Source organism: Phocoena phocoena, chromosome 10, assembly GCF_963924675.1.
Source record: "Phocoena phocoena chromosome 10, mPhoPho1.1, whole genome shotgun sequence".
NCBI lineage: Eukaryota > Metazoa > Chordata > Mammalia > Artiodactyla > Phocoenidae > Phocoena > Phocoena phocoena.
The window spans coordinates 6,283,496-6,302,232 of NC_089228.1; the positions used below are offsets into that span (position 1 = coordinate 6,283,496).

At 47.4% G+C, this 18,737-nt stretch overlaps 1 protein-coding gene across 1 annotated transcript in view; it reads right to left on the minus strand.

Moving 5' to 3' along the window:
- The window catches only part of SLC6A11 (solute carrier family 6 member 11), a 119,947-nt gene extending 102,978 nt beyond the window's left edge, over positions 1 to 16,969 (minus strand). Inside the window, exons 1-4 of the mRNA XM_065886239.1 lie at positions 16,714 to 16,969; positions 13,658 to 13,792; positions 13,402 to 13,542; positions 9,803 to 9,893 (exon numbers count right to left, since the gene is read on the minus strand). Of these exons, the coding sequence (XP_065742311.1) occupies positions 9,803 to 9,893; positions 13,402 to 13,542; positions 13,658 to 13,792; positions 16,714 to 16,969 (623 nt within the window). The remainder of the gene's footprint in view (positions 1 to 9,802; positions 9,894 to 13,401; positions 13,543 to 13,657; positions 13,793 to 16,713) is intronic.
- Positions 16,970 to 18,737: the final 1,768 nt, after the last annotated feature.

Below are 18,737 nucleotides of genomic sequence, written 5' to 3' on the forward strand. Positions count from 1 at the left end.
GCCTTCCCTGCCCCCTCCATAATCCCTCCACCTTCGGGGTCCTGCTTTCACTTCCCCGGCCCAGTGCAGGCCCCCAACTCTCCCCGTGTACGGGGTCTGCTCCTGCAGAGCCCTCGGTCGAGGCCCTAAACTGAGCTGGGGACTCAGGGCAGGGGTCCTCCTAGGCCTCTGCATCATGCGTTCACTCAGGAGAGTGACTGGATGCTACCTGTGCGTTGCTGAGGGCCCTAAGAGCAGGGCCTGCAGTGATGAGGAAGGCAGGTGAGTCCTGCCCTCAGGGAGGAGAAAGGTGATGACAAGGTCAGTGACAGTCTGCACTCCCTCCATGCTTACTGAGGCCAGTGCAACCATGATTCGTACTTTACTGATGGGAAAACTGTAGCTTAGGGCAGCAACATGCCCAGAAAGGCAGAGGCAGAACCTGAAGCCTCATCTATCCAACTTCAGAGACAGTGCTCGGACCCATGGCCCCATCTTGGGGAAGATGGACTAGAAATGTGTCACCCAGGGAAGACAACTAGGCAACGAAGCTGGTCTGTGGGGTCTGGAGCTCCCATGCCAACTTCTTCTATCACTGCAGAAATCCTCCTCCCAGGTCGTGAGGAAGTCCCCTCCACTTTCCAGGATTCATTCCACGGTTCTCTCTGCCAAGAATGTCCCTGTAAATTCTCACATGCCTTAAAAATTCTGCCCGGCCTTCAAGCACCAGCTCAAATAATACAAAGCCTCACCAAGTGCTTCCTTGGTCCCCACCTGTACCCTGAGGACGGGTCCCTCCTTCCCCATGAAGGTGCAGTGAGCATCTACACGCACCAGGCACTCCTAGGTCAGGGGTCAACAAACAGTTTCTGTAAAAGGCCAAATAGTACAGATTTAGGTTTCGCAAGGCATATGGTCTCCGTCCCAACTATTCAACTCTATCCTTGCAGTGTGAAAGCAGCCAGAGACAATATGTAAATGAACACTATGGCTGTCTTCCAATAAAACTTTATTTACAAAAACAGGCAGCAGATGGGATTTGGCTCATAGTTTCCTGACCTCTGTCCTAGGCTAATGCTTCCCAAAGAACACTAATCCTTTAATACACCCTGAGGTCACACTGGGACCTCACTGAGAAATGGCTGCACATTATAGCCCTCCTTAGCGAGTCCCAATGCTCATTAGACTATTAAAGGCTCTGAGAAGTCCTGCAATAAAGACACCTCTACAGCTCTGTCTAACCCAATGTTTCCCAATCTTATTTAGAACTATTCCCCATTAAGGTGAAAATTAAAACCACAATGAGATACCACTAGGGTGCACCCAAGAGGACGGCTGTAATCAAAAAGACAGACAACAGGGCTTTCCTGGTCGCGCAGTGGTTGAGAGTCCGCCTGCTGATGCAGGGGACACGGGTTCGTGCCCTGGTCCGGGAAGATCCCACATGCCGCGGGGCGGCTGGGCCCGTGAGCCATGGCCACTGAGCCTGCGTTTCCGGAGCCTGTGCTCCGCAATGGGAGAGGCCACAGCAGTGAGAGGCCCGCGTACCACAAAAAAAAAAAGACAGACAATGATAAATGTCCTCAAGAATACGGAGAAGTGGAACCCTCACATATTTCTGGTACGAATATAAAATGTTCTGGCCACGTTGGAAAAGTCTGGTAGTTTGTTAAAAATTTAAACATAAAACTCAGCCATTCCACTCCTAGGTTATTCAAAAAGAGCCGAAAACTGAAAACCACCCAAATGTCCATCAACCAATAGACAAACTGGGGTCTATCCATACAATGGAATATTACTCGGCCACAAAAAGGAACAAAGCAGTGATACATGCTAGAATATGGATGAACCCTGGAAACATTATGCTAAGTTTCATGAGGACAGTGACAGAGACCACACACTGCATGACTCCACTGAATATGCAACATCCAGACTACACAAATCCACAGAAACAGATAGAAGGTGAATGGCTGCCTGGCAGGGACAGTGAGATTAACTATAAATGGCATGAGAGATCTTGCTAGGGAAATGGAAATAGTACAAACCTATTTTGCGGTGACAATTTCACACTTGGCAAGTTTGCTCGAAAATCACCTACTTGCACACCTAAACAGCATGCAGTTTATGGCATGTAAATCATACCACAAAGCTATTAAAAAGTTGATACGAAGAAGTGCCCCACCACGTTTCTGCCTTTCCAAAGCAATACCTCCTAACTTTGTGTAGAACACACTTTGGCACAGAGCACTGGGCAGTCTCACGTATGTTATCTTGTTTTACACCCACTGCCCAGAGCAGACTAGGCTCCGAGTAGATATGGACCTTGCCATAGATCACAAACTGGAAAGTGGCAGAGCCTGGCCTTGCACACCAGTCTCCTGACCCCAAGTTCAATGCCTGTTCTGGTCCTGCATGGCTGGAGGGTAATATCCAGCAAGATAGGAAGCAGTGAGGAGAGGTGTCTATAAGTAGGGATCCCACGCCACAGAAAGGGCCTCACTGCTCCGTGGCCGGAATCCCAGCGCCCTCGGGTTCCTGCCCTTCTCCTCCTTACCAGGACTCAGCACAGCCTTCCCAGACCCCCGGGTTCCACTGGTACAGCAGCTCTGCGTTATGAGGGGCCAAAAGCTCAGGGAGGGTCTGACACCTGGTGGGGTCGGCCCCTCCAAGACACTCTGTGTTAAGGCTGGCAGAGAGCCACTGTCTGTGACGGAGGGACTGCGGGCAGGAGAGGCACACATGACATCAGGAAAAGTCCTGGACGAAAGATCCAGAGCAGGAGCGGGCATCTGCCCCCAGGTCCAGGGTATCCCACCAGGAGGCCTCTGTGTTTTGAATGACACCTCATCCACCTGCGCTGTGGGGTGGGAGAGTGGGGACAGGCTGAGAAAGGGCAAGATGCAGGGGTGAGAGGAGCCACCATCGACTGGTTACTGCCCCCCTGCTCCCGTCACTTTATGCTGACTACACCTGGAAGGGTGGTGAGGTGCACCCATTTGCCAGGGAGGAAAGTGAGGTTCAGAATCACCTGCCCAGGGCCCCCATGAGTGAGTGGGAGAGTCAGGTCCCAGCTCTGGTGCTTCTTCCTCATCTTAGAGGTCTTCCAGGGAAAGCATGGAGCAGAGTGTGCATGTGTGTGTGTGTGTGTGTGTGTGTGTGTGTAAATCTGGAGAGTTTCAAACACTTTCTCCTGGTTTTATTAGAAGTAATAAGGAATCGAGATAACACGCTAAAATTTGGGAACAACCCCTTCTGAGTTACTCTCTGCCTGAGCCTGAATTCAAGTCATTCATGAACCTCTTGTGCCACCAGCTGCAGGGCCACAACATACTCCAGGAGGCCAGCATCAATTTCCATCTCTCATCACAGTAGATCAGAGTCCGCTTGCCTCACACTCAAGGCCTGGCTCAGCTGGAAACCACAGTATTCTGTTAAAAGCAACGTTCAAGTCATTTCCTAAAGGTACCTCTTGAAATCCAACAAGACAAAAGCCAACAGGTGTTTTGTGTTTTGTTTGTGCTGGGTGCTAGAGACAAGTCATTCCTCATTCGTTCCTCCCTCCCTCCACCAATTATACATCTCCGTCTACAGCAAAACTCTCTCTTCAAGAACCTAGGGCCACAGGGCTGCAGATAGAAGGGACACACCAGTCCGATTCTGCCCCGTGATAAAACAGGAAGCTGATGGCATTTCAGACACGGGCGGGAGGAGCATGGATGGAAGGGTGGAGGGATGCAGGTGGGATCAGAGAGGGCCGGCTCTCAGCCCAGCTCCAGCTCTTGCTAGACAAGAGAGGCACTTTGGATAAGTCCCTTAACCTCTCCCTGCCTCAGAATCCCCTGAGTGAGATGGGAATCTGTTCAGTGATGCTGTACCATGTATCCCACGGGTGGGTGGATCAAATGAAGCGATAGGCCTGGAGGGCCATGCTCAGGGCCAGGGTACACAGTAGCTGCTTAGTAACTAACTGCAACTTCCCTTCCTTTACTTCATCCATCAGGATGTAAAAGGAACCTCAGTTAGAACTCTTGTGGTTCCGTAAATCACTGCTTCCCATTACTCGGTGTAAGACATCCACTATTTATGAAAACAAATGCCCTCATAGCTGATTTTATATACAAATATCTTTAATGATCAAGAGTGGATAATACTAGGAGTTCTATAAAAGGGAGCTGATCTAAGAGATGAATTACGTTTCTGAACCTGGGAACTTATACTCTTCAACAGACAGGGCAAAAGCAAAGTAAGAGGACACAACTCCATGAGGTTAAAAAACATACATTCATTCATTCAATTTCCATCCATGTGTTTGAATAAATATTTTGTGAGCACTTAGAATGTGCTGGCAGGACAACAGGGAACAAAACAGGACAGTCCTTGCTGGCATAGGGCTTATAGTCTAATGGAGGGAGAGAGAGAATAAACAAGTAAAAAAGACACAAGGATTTCAGATAACTCCTATGCAGACAATAAAACAGACAGATGGGGTTGAGAGGGACCGGGGTGCCGATTCAGCTGATAAGTGGAAGCAACAGGATGGGCAGGGAGGGCTTCCCAAATGACACGTGAATTAAGACTCAATGATAAGAACGAGCCAGACACCCAAGGACTTGGTGAGGAAACTTCTAAGCAAAGGGACTCTTCTATGCAAAAGCTGGACACTGAGCCTAGGACAAGCCCAGGACATATGAAAGACAGAAAGAAGGCCGGTGCGGAGGAGGGCAGAGGGGAAATCGAAGGAAGCAGGGGTGGCCCCGGGCCCACAGCAAGAATTAGAGTTTCACTTCAGCAACTTGGAGCCCAAATTTTGTGTCCAAATTAAAATCAGTTCAAGCGGCCACATGATTTAGAAATAAACAATTTTTTAAAACCTCCTCCAGGAAAGATAAACCAGAAAGACAAGACTGCATCCTTCTGAATAAAGATAGAGAACTGAATACCCTTAGAGCTTAATGCAGGCTCAGCACACAATATGCTCTCAACAAATGTGTGCTGAATGGATGCCACACAAAAGCGATTTCAACTGTATACATGGCGAGCATGCAGTTGCTTGCAAAACCCTGGGCGAGAGGGATGAGACGACTGAGAAAGGGAAGTGAAAATAGACCAAAGCCCATCTGATGCTACAATGCCAGTTACACTCTTATAGCACTCAATCCCTCCAGAGGACACAGGCTCAAAATGTAAAACCGCAAACATATTGAGATAAACTCACGGGTGCCAGATGCATAATGAGTTACTAAGGGAAACCAGGGTGGCCTGATTTTGAAATATGACATGAGGAAGACAAGCCGCCCCTGCCCCACAGGCCCCCTGCCTGAGCCAGAACCCAGGACTGACCCAGAGCCTGCGCTGTTCTCCCTGGCTAAGCCAGTAACATTAATTACTCCCTGAAAAGGAAAATGAACTTTCAAGATGCCAGATGCCCAAGGTCAGGGTAAAGCCATGGGCAGCCCTGCGGAGGGAAACAGCACCTTGTAACTGACTTTATGGGAATCTACGGGCTTGTCTCTCCTCCACTTCTAGAGGGCTAGAACGGCGTCTTGCATTCCCACCACTGCCAATCACGCCAAGTGTCCTTACGTGCACCAGGAGCTCAGACGTTTGTTGAATGAATGAACAAGCACACAACTGAGGCAGTCCATTCTGACCAAGCAACGTGGCCCTGAATAAGGTCCCTGGAGTTAGAGGCAGTGAGAGCGAGACAGTAAGAGCACACTATAGATGGGAACCAGCCACACAAGGAAACAGCAAAGAGAACTAGGAAAGAAACATTTTTAAGGACACTTGATCCAATACTTGAAGGGCTGTCACATGGGAAAGGAATTAGGCACGTTTTATCCAAAGCCCCAGAAGCCAAACTATGACTGAATTCAAGGAAGAACTTTCTCCTAGCAGAGCGTTTGCCAGGCTGTATTTAGTGGAATGCTAGCGTTCCGGGGTGGGCGATGGGTGGGGGATGAGGGGAAAGAGTCCAAATGATTGCACGGGAAAATATGTTTGGGAATTTGAGTTAATCAAAGGTAATAGATATTCTTACTGAAGGGCATGGCTTTCAGCCCTTCTCAAATTTATGTGGCTCCAAATAGCTTTTCATAGGATGCTACAACATCTCACAGAGTCTCTACATTCCAAGTTCAGCTCTGAGGAGAAGATGAATTAGAGCTGTCTGATAAAAACACCTTATGAAGGAAGGAGCGTCACACCAGCATTTGAGTACTTTTAGGATGCAGAATTCAACATTGCATAGATGATACAAATGCAATCAGAGTAGAAAACTAGAACGATGGGTTCATTCTCACATTGACTTTCATTTTGAACGACCACGTAGCAGACAAAAAGGCCCAGTTACAAGTGAGGACACAGACTCGCTGCCCCTCCCACCACTTGGTGTCCAAATGAGTGGGTGACATGGATATGACAAAGGGATCCTCAAAGCCATCAGTGCTGTTCTGGGGAGCTTAGGGACAGGATGAGTTCTTGCCAGAGCCCACTTTGACTCTCCTCATGTAGTATTTTCTAGAAAATATTGCCTGCCACCTTCCTCCCATGTACCTGTACATTCTGTAAATATTCACTGGGGGCCTTCCATAGACCGGCAGTAGTGAGCAAAACCAGAAAAGGTACTGCTTCGTGACTGCCTCCTGGGGAAGTCACACAATAAACAAACATATTGCACAAATAATAATTTAATTGAGGTTTTCCATACATGTTACAAAGGAAATGAATGGTACAAAGCAACGTGAGTTACACAGAGAACTTATCCAGTGTAGGATTTGAGGTTGTGTTCCCTAAGGGAGCACAGAGACCATGTTTTGCAGACACTCAAATGTGCAGGTCCTAAACATTCCACTGGAAAACCATAGCCCAGTGAGGCTGGAAAAGGTCACACAGCACCTCCTCCCACCCCCCAAGAGCAGCCTCTGCTCTAGCATAATGTCATATGGATACTCTATTTGGGACTAAGACTCAGTAGGTCTGGAGAGAGCTAGAGTTTGCATTTCTAACCAGGTGATTCTAATGCTGCTTCTCTGACAACCACATCAGGCAGCACTACTTCATCAGGCATTTTAAAAGACCTAAATAGGGGCTTCCCTGGTGGTGCAGTGGTTGAGAGTCCGCCTGCCGATGCAGGGGACACGGGTTCGTGCCCCAGTCCAGGAGGATCCCACATGCCGTGGGGCGGCTGGGCCCGTGAGCCACAGCCGCTGAGCCTGTGCGTCCAGAGCCTGTGCCCCGCAATGGGAGAGGCTACAGCAGGAAGAGGCCCGCATATAGCAAAAAAAAAAAAAAAAAAAGACCTAAATAAATGGAGGGCTATACCATGTTCATGGACAGAGAGGCTGAATCACAAAGATGTCAGTTTTCCTCAAATTAACCTATAAGTTCAATATTCTCCCAACCAAAATCCCCACAGAGTTGTTCTGTTATTATTGTTTTTTAACTCGACAAGCTGATTCTAAAATTCATTTGGAAGACTAAAACAATTTTGGAAAGAGCAAAGTGAGGGACTTGCCTTATGAGGTCAAGGCTTAAAATTAAACTATAGGTATAGTACTGACACACAGTTAGCAAAAGAGATGAGCAGAACAGAGAGCCCCTGAACAGACATGTGCTTGTAGGAAAACTTTATATGGAAGATGGCATTACAAATCAGTAGGGATAGGATGAACAATTCAGCAAATACATATATATATGTGGCTGGATTCCTACCTTGTACCATATGCAAAAAGAAAATTCCAGGTAGATTATATTACTGAATGTGAAAAAACAAAACTTTAAAACTCTTAAAAGAACCCCACCCCCCAAAAAAAAGAAAACCCAGAAAATAATTTTTTTTTACAACTTTGGGGTAGGGAACTATATCTTAAATAAGACACCAAGTGTGCAAACCAAAAAGAAAACTATTGGCAAATTTGAATTCAATACAATTTATGCCATACATAAATAAGAAAGAAAAGCCACACACTAAGAAAAGCTACTTGCAGCACGGGTACTAATACCTACAATGTATCAAGAACTCCTACCTATGAGAAAAGAGAAAAGGATATGAGCAGAAAGTTAATGGATGAGGAAACCCAAATGGAGCAAAAAAAACATGAAAAGATATTCAACCTCATAAAGTAATTAGAGAAATGCAAATTTAAAACAGTGGGATACAATTTCATATCCATTACACTGGCAGAACTTAAAAACTCTGACCAGAACAAGTGCCTAGGTCTATAATGGGGAGAAGTAGAAATTCTCATTCTACTCTTGTTTGGAGAGTAAATTAGAACAATTCCTTTAAAAAGCAATTTGACATAATCTGATAAAAGTGACAATGCATGAACCCTACCTCCCAGTAATTCCACTGTTAGGTATATGGCCTAGGAAACTTGATTTGTGCAGAGAAGCACAAACAAGACATTCACTCAGCTTAATCATACTGGGAAATGCGAGACAGTCTAAATGCCCATCAAGAGGAGCCAGGTAAACACAATGTAGACTCTTTATATATGGAAATACTATACAGCAGGAACAGAATGAATGAACCGAAGCTACATGTATCAATATGGAGACCATCTCAAAACCAATATTGAGCAAAGAAACAAAGCTATAAGAAAAAGTGAGTAATGGATACCATTAATATAAAATTTTAAAACATTCAAGGAAGACTTAGCTATTACTTGGGAGATATACATAATATGAATATATATGTATATATGCACATGTGTGTATGTACAGAGGGAAGTATTTTATTTATATTAATATTTATATAAATAAGTTATATTTATAATTATAAACTCATGTTCTTTACATTCATTTTATAGAATGATAAATCTAAATTCAGCATAATGACCTCTAGAGAGGGAAGGAGAAGAATGGTATCTGGGAACAGAATAAAAATCACTCATAAAACCACTGTCCCTCTACACTATCATTAAAGTAGGGGAGGGTCTTCAAAGAAGCCAGTCCTTTCCAGATTAAAAAGCCTCAGAAAGCCTTTAGCCACCCTTCAACCCACAGAGGAAACTGCTCTTCAACTCCTGGGGCACTGCACAATTCTGCACATTCACAATGTAAATCATGCCCTCTAGGGGTGTGCAGTGAACAACGTATACAACCGTACGTGGCAGCTCTCGTAACTCCAGGGCCACAGACCCCTTTGGAATACTGATGAAAAATGCCTGTCTCTGGGAAAATGCCCACCCACACAACTACTGCCTATAATGTCTGTGGATTCAGGCACCTTCCCAGCAGCCATCAGCAGGCCTACGCTGGTCAAACTCTTCCAGGAACAAGGGCTTACAACCTTCGGAAGTGCTTGCAGACAACTCTGTGAGGCTAAAGCTCTTCCTAAGTACGTTGAAAACCTGCCTCTTTAACAACCTCTACCCGTGAACGTTGATGTACTCCCTTTCCGCATGACATTGCTGCTACTGAGAGAAAGCTAACCTGCCCCACCCCCCGCGGAGACTTCTGCTTTCAAGGCTAAATATATTCTTGACTTAGTTTATTGCAAACATGCCAAATCTTATCTTTTGTTAAAAATGAATTTTTAAACTGCCCATCATTTTACCAAGCGCTTCTTGTCCCAGTAAGTAAATAGGCATGCTGACATGTCATCAAAGAACAAGAAAGCATTTCTCTCAGCTGCCCCTTTGGGAAACCTCTCAAGATCTCCATTCTGGCTTCCAAAGCAGCCAGATGCCCATAGAAGCCAGGAAGTACAAGGCTGGAGGCAGGGTCAGGCTTTTTCCAAGGGTGGGGGTAACGTTAACTGAGCAGCACCAGGACAGAGCCCCCCCGGGGCCAAAGGAGACAAGGTGTTTCCACTTACTCCCAAAACTCCATGACGGGAGAGGTGGCATTCTGTAGGGACACATGGCTGTGGTTGGTTGTGTTCAGTTTCTGGAACTCCACGCAGTTCTCTACAGTGGAAACAAGACAAGAAACACAGGAAAATTACCCTCCGTGAGGGCTGGATCTTGGAAAACCTTCAGGGCCGATGGTGCAACCAAGCGGTTTCACCCAGCCGCTCTGGGTAAACATGGCTCAGAGAGCACTGTGGGGAAAATCAATCACTTACAAACAGTTTAAGAGGGAGGCTTGGCTTGATTCAAACAGGAGGAGAAGTTTGGGGGGCAGGGTACCTCCTCTCTCCTATTCCCACGAATATGGCCTTTCCAATTCTTTCCTCTGGCCTGGTTCTTGAATCTTTCACCTTTTCCACTTCCCTGCCTAAGGCCTGTCCATAGCATTTACCTGTTCTGCTCAGTGGCCCCGGCAGGAACAAGGGGGCTAAAGGGGGGCGTCAGCCATGGTGTCCCTGGGCCAGTAATGCCCGTGAGACTCAGTGTTTCTTCATGGAAGAAGAGGCTAATGTCACAGCTGCCTCATAAAGACCTGATGACTGGATGAAATAACATCCAAATGTGTAAAGAATCCCTAATTCCTTCATCATTCCCTCAATCCAGGAAAGGATTTATTGAATATCTCTTCTCATTTCATGAAACTTGATGACCAAGAGAGATTTGAATCTCAAGTTTAAAACATCTGAGTGTTCATCCTTTAAGGCCCAGGTCAGCCTATTAACCTCTCCTCCAAGAAGCCTTCCGTGATCTCTATCTCCTGAATTCTAAGAAACTTAGAATTTAAAGATCCTCCAAGGAACCTCCTTCTCCACGCCCTTTATTTCGAAGGGGAGGAATCAGGGTTCAGAAGTAGTCAAGGGACTCCACCCACACCCATTCCCCCCTCACAAGTCACCAGCCAGTTAGGGGAAGAAAACGGAATCAACTCCAGCCAAGGCTCCACCTCCTTTGCCATGGTTATCGCCTGGTTCTGTCTGCCACCACGGGATCTGGGTTTCCTTCCTGCACCTCCCTGTTCACAGAGCTACCTCAGTCACCAGACTGTGAGCTCCCAGAGGACAGGGCCTCCTGCACCCATGCGCTTCAAAGCCCATGCACCCAGCACAGCGGCCAGCACGGAGCCCGTGTTCAGCCTCACTCTGGCCCTTCGCTCTCCTGTGTGCACGAGCCCTCCAACTCCATCTATAATCTCCAGAACACGAAGCCTTCCTATATGTGATGTTTCACACAAGTGTTCACACGCCTTGAGAGAAAAGGGAATGCAATCAGTGGAAGAAAGCTTTGCAGCCCACTGGGGAAAAGTTCTCCAAGTGTCTGCCCCCTTCCCACTTCTCTGGGCAAGTGCTAACCATATTAGGAAAGGAGATGGTCTGTGGGGTCCACAGACAGTCCTAAGAGAAGTCTGGGAACCTAATATTATAGGCAAAATGCCTGAATGTACACTTGTGCCTTTTTCTGGAGAGGAGCCCTTAGCTTTGATCAGATTCCCTAAAACATTGTTTCTCAAATATTTTTTTCTAGAGTAAAAAAATGTCTCAGACACCCAAGGTTGACATGGTATTTTTTATTAAAATGACATTTAATCTTTTACAAATAAGTAATGAATTATAAAGTCTTTGTGATTATAGTATTCAAACACCTATAAAACCAGAATTTACAAGTTAAATACCAACTATACTATGGAACCAACACAATTCAAATTGATAGCATAAAATGGATGTGTATGATAATGCCATCTTGTGAAATTAAATCGATTTCCCAACAGAAAAACAGAACTGACAGGTAGGAGGCAGGGTCTATGGAATTAAGCTTGCGTATTTTTTTTCTTTTTGCGGTACGTGGGCCTCTCACTGTTGTGGCCTCTCCCGTTGCGGAGCACAGGCTCCGGACGCGCAGGCTCAGCGGCCATGGCTCACGGGCCCAGCCGCTCTGCGGCATGTGGGATCTTCCCGGACCGGGGCACGAACCCGTGTCCCCTGCATTGGCAGGCGGACTCTCAACCACTGTGCCACCAGGGAAGCCCAAGCTTGCGTATTTTTCCATGCACTATTTGAGATTCAATTCTACCACCGTTTTTCTCCGGTCACAAATTTGCAAAACCTTTGTTCCTACAGTTTGTTGCATTCTTGGCTGGACTTAGCATCAATGACCATTTATGAATTAAATCTCTCTGCTCTTTTTCCCTTGGCCACCATCATCCTGTTCACCAAGAATGCATCTTAAATTGTAAACATGGACAAAGTCAGGCACTGAGATCCCCCAACCGTCCTCATTTATAAGGTGGCTGTGCAGATGATCCAGAACATGCACATATTTTTAGAGTATCCTCAAAATAAAGATGCACAATTAAATTATCATGGAGGACTCACAGCCCTCCAAGAATATGTCCTTGAATTTTAGTTTGATAAACAAGACCCCACAAAATGTGGTGGGTGGGGGGAAGCAAGGCAAAGTCATGCAGGGATAGAAGCTAGTTCACAGCGTTTTCTTGGTCTAATGCCCACTGTTCCTTCTGCTGGTGACCAACATCCTACCCAGTCTTACTGTGCCTCAGCTTTCAGGATGACTGGCCACTTCCATTGACAACCTAACCACAGGTTACAACACAAATGGCAAACAGGTTAAAGCATGTGTGTTGATTCCAGTCAAAAGGTGGTGGCTGCCTAGACTACTGAGCAGAGTTCTGAGGCCAAGACTAGACTCAAAAGGAAAGCGTTCTACAATCGACTAGTGATGTCTGCACTGAGCACAGCCTCCAAAGACAGGGGTTGAGAAGTATTTGCCTTCCCTAGATTGTAAGATTCAACCCTGACAGGATGACAAATTGAAAAGTAAACAGTATATGAGAATCCAAAGTAATGTAAAAAGTTACCCATTCAAGGCAGGAGGAGGGTGGTGAATTCAAGTATCTACCTGGGTAGGACAGGTAGAGTAAATGAGCAATGTGAGCTGGGTGGGGACTGTGGCCAGCTTGAGGACAGAAGCTTCAAGCAAAGGCAACAGACGGTTCTCAGCTGCAGCCATTGCTGCCAAGTAAGAATGTGGGAATGTGACTCTGGTTTGGCCAGATTTTTTTAATTTTTCAAGAGAAGCTGAAAAATCTGGATTTTCACGTCAAGCCTTCTGATTTTTCAATTTTGACAACCAAATACATTTTTGAAATTTGCTGGTCACTGATCTAAAGCCTAACTGGCTGACAGGCCCCCTGTCTGCAACCCTTGATCTAGTCTAACCCCTTCATTTTACAGAGGAAAATCTGACACTCAGAGGCAGGGCTGCAATTGCAGCCCAAACCCCCGAACCTCAGTTTAGTACTTCTTCCTTGCATCCCTACTCTGTGCAGGAAGGGTCCAGTCTCTGTATTTGGCAAAGCAAGGAAAGAGCATCACAGTTCTTCTCTCTGTGCCAATCCCTGGGCCAGTACTCAGCTCAGGTTCAGAGCTGAAGAGTGTACAGAACAGGTACACTTTCAGTGGAATCTGGACTCATGGCAAGAGACATGACATACCACCAAGCCCAGGTCCTCCAGCAGGACCATCAGAGAGACCCTCCCTGGAGGCCATACCTGTGTTCCATTCGTGCCCACAGGTGGCCCAGGGGAGCTCGGTGGTGAAGCAGTTGCTCAGGTAGAAAATGGCCCACGCCAGGATGATGATGTAGTACACGTTTAGATGGGCCTCAATCACCTGCGTTGCATAGCCAATGCCTGAAAGAACGAAGGAAAGGCAGTGATTTGTCTCTCTCCGCCTTGTTAAAAGCTGCCCTTCACAACCTGACATCACCCAGGAACCCTTTTACTTTCTTATTAACTCAGCACTTACCTTCAAATAAAGGGCACACTTTCCTCCAACACGTAATGCCACCTTCACTCGTAAATTGTCCCAGAGCTGTTTCCAGGAAAAAAACAGGAATCCCACAGCATATAAAAAACACCACATAGGGAATCAGGAATGCCCCTGCAAGGATGCAAAGTAAGCGAATGAGGTTAAAATTGCCTCTACCACTTCACGTTCAGCCCTTTAATAAGCACCTACTAGAGGCAATACATCATGTGCTCTGAGCTTGAGTTCAAGTTCCTGCTATGAGGACCAGAGTCAGAAAATGTGAGCCTGGGTTAGTGCTCTCTGCCGCCTACTCCCTTGAATAAGTTTATGTCACATCTCCCAGCCTCAACTTCCTCAACTGTAAAATAGGGCTTTAATACTTAATATCGGCACCACTTATCTCACAGAACTGTTGTGTAGCTAAGATGATAATGGAGAAGAAATTGTGTTATACGCTTGATTCTTTTATTTATGCATTCTACCCTCCAGCACAGGTCAAATTCATTCCCTCTCTGAACTACATCCTTCTTTTATATTCTAAAGTAACCTCAACAGGCCAGGGGAGGGGGACCTCTTCTTCTTACTTGGGAAGTGACCTGCAAAAAGTCTTCATAAAGAAAGGCATTCTCAAGGAGATATACAAAGAGCAGTAACAGCCCCTTGTACATGAGCCGCAGGTATGAAGCTGAGTTATGAGCAGTTCGTAGCAAGAATCCGTCCAGACAGGCTGGCTTTGAGTCAATCTGAGAAAAGACCACCGTAAGCTTTAGTGCTCCCATCTTGAAACACAATACCCACTGCCTGAGCCTTTCTGTGAAACAAATTAAATAACTGAGGTGAACATGAGCCATTACAAGAAGAAAGGGATCTTTCCAAATCCCTCATTCTCTCTCTCTTGTCTAATAACAAAGCATGAAAACACACGCTATTCCCCACCATCTGATCTCACAAATGAAGGCTTTCACTGAAATTGCTTTTTGCTAAATGAAGTCCCTTTAACCACAGGATTAAAAGCAACGATTCTGATCAATCCTGATAATAGGACAATATTTACCAGGTTTTGAAAAGGTCTTAGTTTTCTATTTTTACAAAGTTTCACCTTGGGAAAGAAATACTAAACTATTGTTGCAATTTATGAGTAGAGCTGTGTATATTTTTTTAAAAAGGTAAACAGTTGATAAGCAGATATCCCAACTATATTAGAAGGCAAAAAGTGTGTAAAAGAAGATAAGAGGGTCTGTTTGCTGAATATAAATCTAAGTGATTAAAAAAAGCCACAGAAGTTTCCCGAATATGCTGTAATTTACCTGTGAATCCTCTAGAACCTAACAGATGACACTTTCTGAAAGCCTTGTGGCCTCTCTGTTCACAAAGCTAGTAATCCTTTAGATAACTAGCTCAATTAAACCAGGATATCTGTGCACCCAACGGAGACTCTTGTCTCATTAGAGTAAAAAGAAAATGACTCATTTTTAAACTTGACTCACTACAACCTTTTTTTTCATCTGAGGCAGAGTTTGTAATTAATGCAACTTACACTATTTTCTGATTTTAGGAATGCATTTTTTGTTGTTGTTTTGGCATAAGAATTTCCCGTATTTAAAAAAAAAAAAAGAAAAAAGATGTTAAAACAGCTCTTGCCTGGGACTATCCCAAAGGGTTTCCACAGGCATCTAAGTGGACATGGCAGCTTACACAGGCTGAATGTGCAAAGAGAGGCGGATTCCCAGATGAGGGCACAGGTCACGTTCGGGGTCTCTGGGTCTGCTCCGTCTCTCCCCCTTGCCAAGCCACCAACGCTAGCGGCCACTTCATTACCAGTGCAGGGCAGGCTTGGAGCAGGCTGTGCCTTCAGGATGAATGTCTCCAAAGAAAGGGCCCTGGCCAAGCAGAACCCTTTTCACTCTCCCTGCAGCTGCCCGCACAGGAAGTCCCGCTCCACGAAGCCTAACAGTGTGGTCCCTGCCAACCTCTGAGCCACCTTCATTGGGGTCTGGGGATCTGCTGGAGGGACACAGCAAATAGAGGGAGGAAAACATAGACACAGACTTCTCCTTGCAGAAACTGTGCCACTCAAGGTTTCACAAAGTCCTTTGCCACGGAACTCCCAGCTGTCCTGCTGATATGACAGGTCGGGGGCTCCTAAAGTCTGGAGCCCCTTTCTTGGGCTGGGAGATTTGAGGACTCACTGCTGCATCTCCACCAAACTGAGTCGGACACGTTGTCTCTAGAAACAAGCCTCTCATCACCTTCCTTTCCCTGACCCCTGCAAGCTTTAAGCATCTTCTAAACATCCAATTATTATTGTTGCTATTTGTCATGAGTGACTCTGAGACCAGTGAAAGAAACTGTTTGGTGCCCATTTTCCCACCAGACAGTCCTGAAAATAGGCCCTAGAAAAGGCCCTACGGGCAAATGAAAGGCAGGGAATCAAACAGCAATGCCTCACCTAAAAGTTCTCCTTGTTGTCATCCAATCCCACTTTAAAACCAGGCCTTTGGTGTCAGAATCCCATCTTTACCCCTTATTAAGTGAGTGACTTCTCTGGCCCTTAGTTTCCTCATCTGCAAAACGGGTATAGCACTACCTACAAAGATGACTGTAGGATGAAATGAGATGATGTTAAGTAAAGTTTAGTACGGAGGCTGGCGTTTCAACAAGCGCTCAAAACCCGAGCCTACTCAGATTATGAGCCCCTTTCCTTCATGCAGGTTTCTAGTCAGGAAAGCTGAGGCTCAAAGGGTCTGTCTCCTGGCCCAAACATGAAGGGCTCCTCGTCTCGGTCTGCACCTCACGCTGGGACAGAACACACCTGGCGGACAAGTCCCCGCGTGCTAGCAGGTGGTACACGCAGGTGTGAAGCGCGCATGCGCACGGGGACGGCAGCCTTGCTCAGGGGTAAGCTCGCTCGCCAGGTGGGCCGGGCCGGCGTTCTCCGCAAGGGTCCCCCTACACGCAGGCGCGGGAGGGGTCTCGCGCTCGCCCCTAGCTCCCCGCCCCCACAGGGCTGGCTTCCCCCAACGCATTCTCCTCAGGGCCGCGCGTCGCCTCACCTCCGCCGTTCTTGTAGCACAGGTAAGGGAAGCGCCACACGTTGCCCAGCCCGATGATTTCCCCTGCCACGCTCAGCACGAACTCCACCTTGTTATTCCAGTGGCCGCGCTCGTGGACTGCCTTGTCGCGCTTGTCGCGCGGGTCGCGGGCGGACGCCGCGCCCCCGCTGCCGCCGCCGCTACCCAGCACCTCAGACTCCCGCGCCTCCTCGGCAGCCTTCCCGTTGCCCAGAGGCAGCGCCTTCTCCGCCGTCATGGCCGCGCTGGCTGCCTCGTGCGCCGGGCCGGCTCTGCGCCGCCGCCCCGGGCGGACTGGCTTTTCAGGAGGCGCGAGCAGGCGGGAGGGGGAGGCAGGGGGTGGAGCTGAGGGGCCGGGCCGGGCCAGCGCAGGGACGGGGACGCCGCGCGGCGGCCCGGCGGCCCGGCCCGCCCGGCGCCCGCGTCGCCTCAGCCCGGCTAGGCCGGGCCCGGGAGCCCCGTGAGCACCTTGCGCGCGCCGAGCACCTTGCGCGCGCCGAGCACTTTGCGCGCGCCGAGCACCTTGCGCGCGCTACCCCTTCCTTCTCATGTTCTACCCACATGGCCTCTTAAGAGTGGAAGGGTCCATTCAGGCCTAGGCTGGGCTCCAGGCACCAAGCCCTGAAGTTCCACCACTCTAATCTCCAACCTCCTGGGCCTCAGTTTCTCATCTCTAATTAGAGAAGTGGCTGTAGAACAGGCTTCTCCGACTTTACGTACACACCAAGCACCTGCGGATCTTGTGAAACTGCACATCCTGATCCAGTGGGTGGGGCTGGGCTGGAGCTTTGGCGTCTGGAACATGTGCCCAGGTGATGCTAATGCTGTTGGCAGGGACCACACCTGGAGGAAGAACGGAGTAAATGAACTCCGGGTTTCTTCCCAGTGCTCAGACTGTGAGCTCCCCTAGGGAAGGGACACCTCCAGATCTTGTCCAGCCTGGCACCCACTGCTCTAAGCACAGTGACTCAGGACAGTGTGGCAGTTAAGCACTCCTGTCCAGACTGGCAACTCTGATTTGAATCTCATGCTCCACCTATCTTAGTCTGCTCGGTCTTGGGAAGAAGTCATCTGACCTCTCTGTACCTCAGTTTACTGATTTGCAAAAAGGAATACCAACAGTGCTTTTCTTATGAGTTTGTGTGTGTGTGTGAGTTAATAAGAAAATGCTTATAAAGTATTTAGTGTTTTCGAAGTGCTCTATGAACATTAGCGATTATTAGTATTATCGTACAATGTGGAGTCACTCACAAATATATTTGTGCCTATTCTTGTTTAATATCTGTCTTTCCACTCAATTGAAAGGATGATGTACACTGTCTTGTTCATTATAACAGGTACAGAAGCCAGCACAAGACCTAGTACATAGTAGATGCTTACTAAATATTTGTGGAGAGAAGAAGGAAAGGCCAGAGGAAGGAAGGGAGGAAGGAGAAACAAAAGCAAAAGAAGATTAGGTCTGCAAGGGGCCACAGAGATAATCAGAGCCACCTCTCATTTCACAGCCCTGAAGAAGCCCAGCCACATGAACTGTCGCTAACACCACCCACTGAGCTCTCCATCCATCCCTTGGAGCTCCCCCGGAGCTCTGAGGAAGAGCCTCCTTGTCTTGTGGCCTCAGCTTCTCCTTCATTCTAGCTAACAACTGCTCTCCCCACCTCCATGCCCCCAGAAAACCCTTCCAGCCACCATCTTCCCCTTTCAAGCTTCCTTCCTCCCCTCCCCCTCACTATCATATTTCTTGAAAGAGTGAGTTTACATGCTGCCTGCCCTATCTTCACCTCCCACTCATTCCTCAGCCCACAGCAATCTGGCGCCCACCCCCGCCACTCCCCTGAAAATGCTGTCTGTGAAGCCCTGGAAGCACTCTTAAAGTGGCAAATCCTACAGTTCCTTGTCCATCGCCATCCTGCCTGACCTGTAGGTAACTTTCGGCACCATTATTCCCATCTTTCCCTCTTAAACTTCACACCCGTTTGGTTTCCTTGGTACTGCCTGCCTCTGTT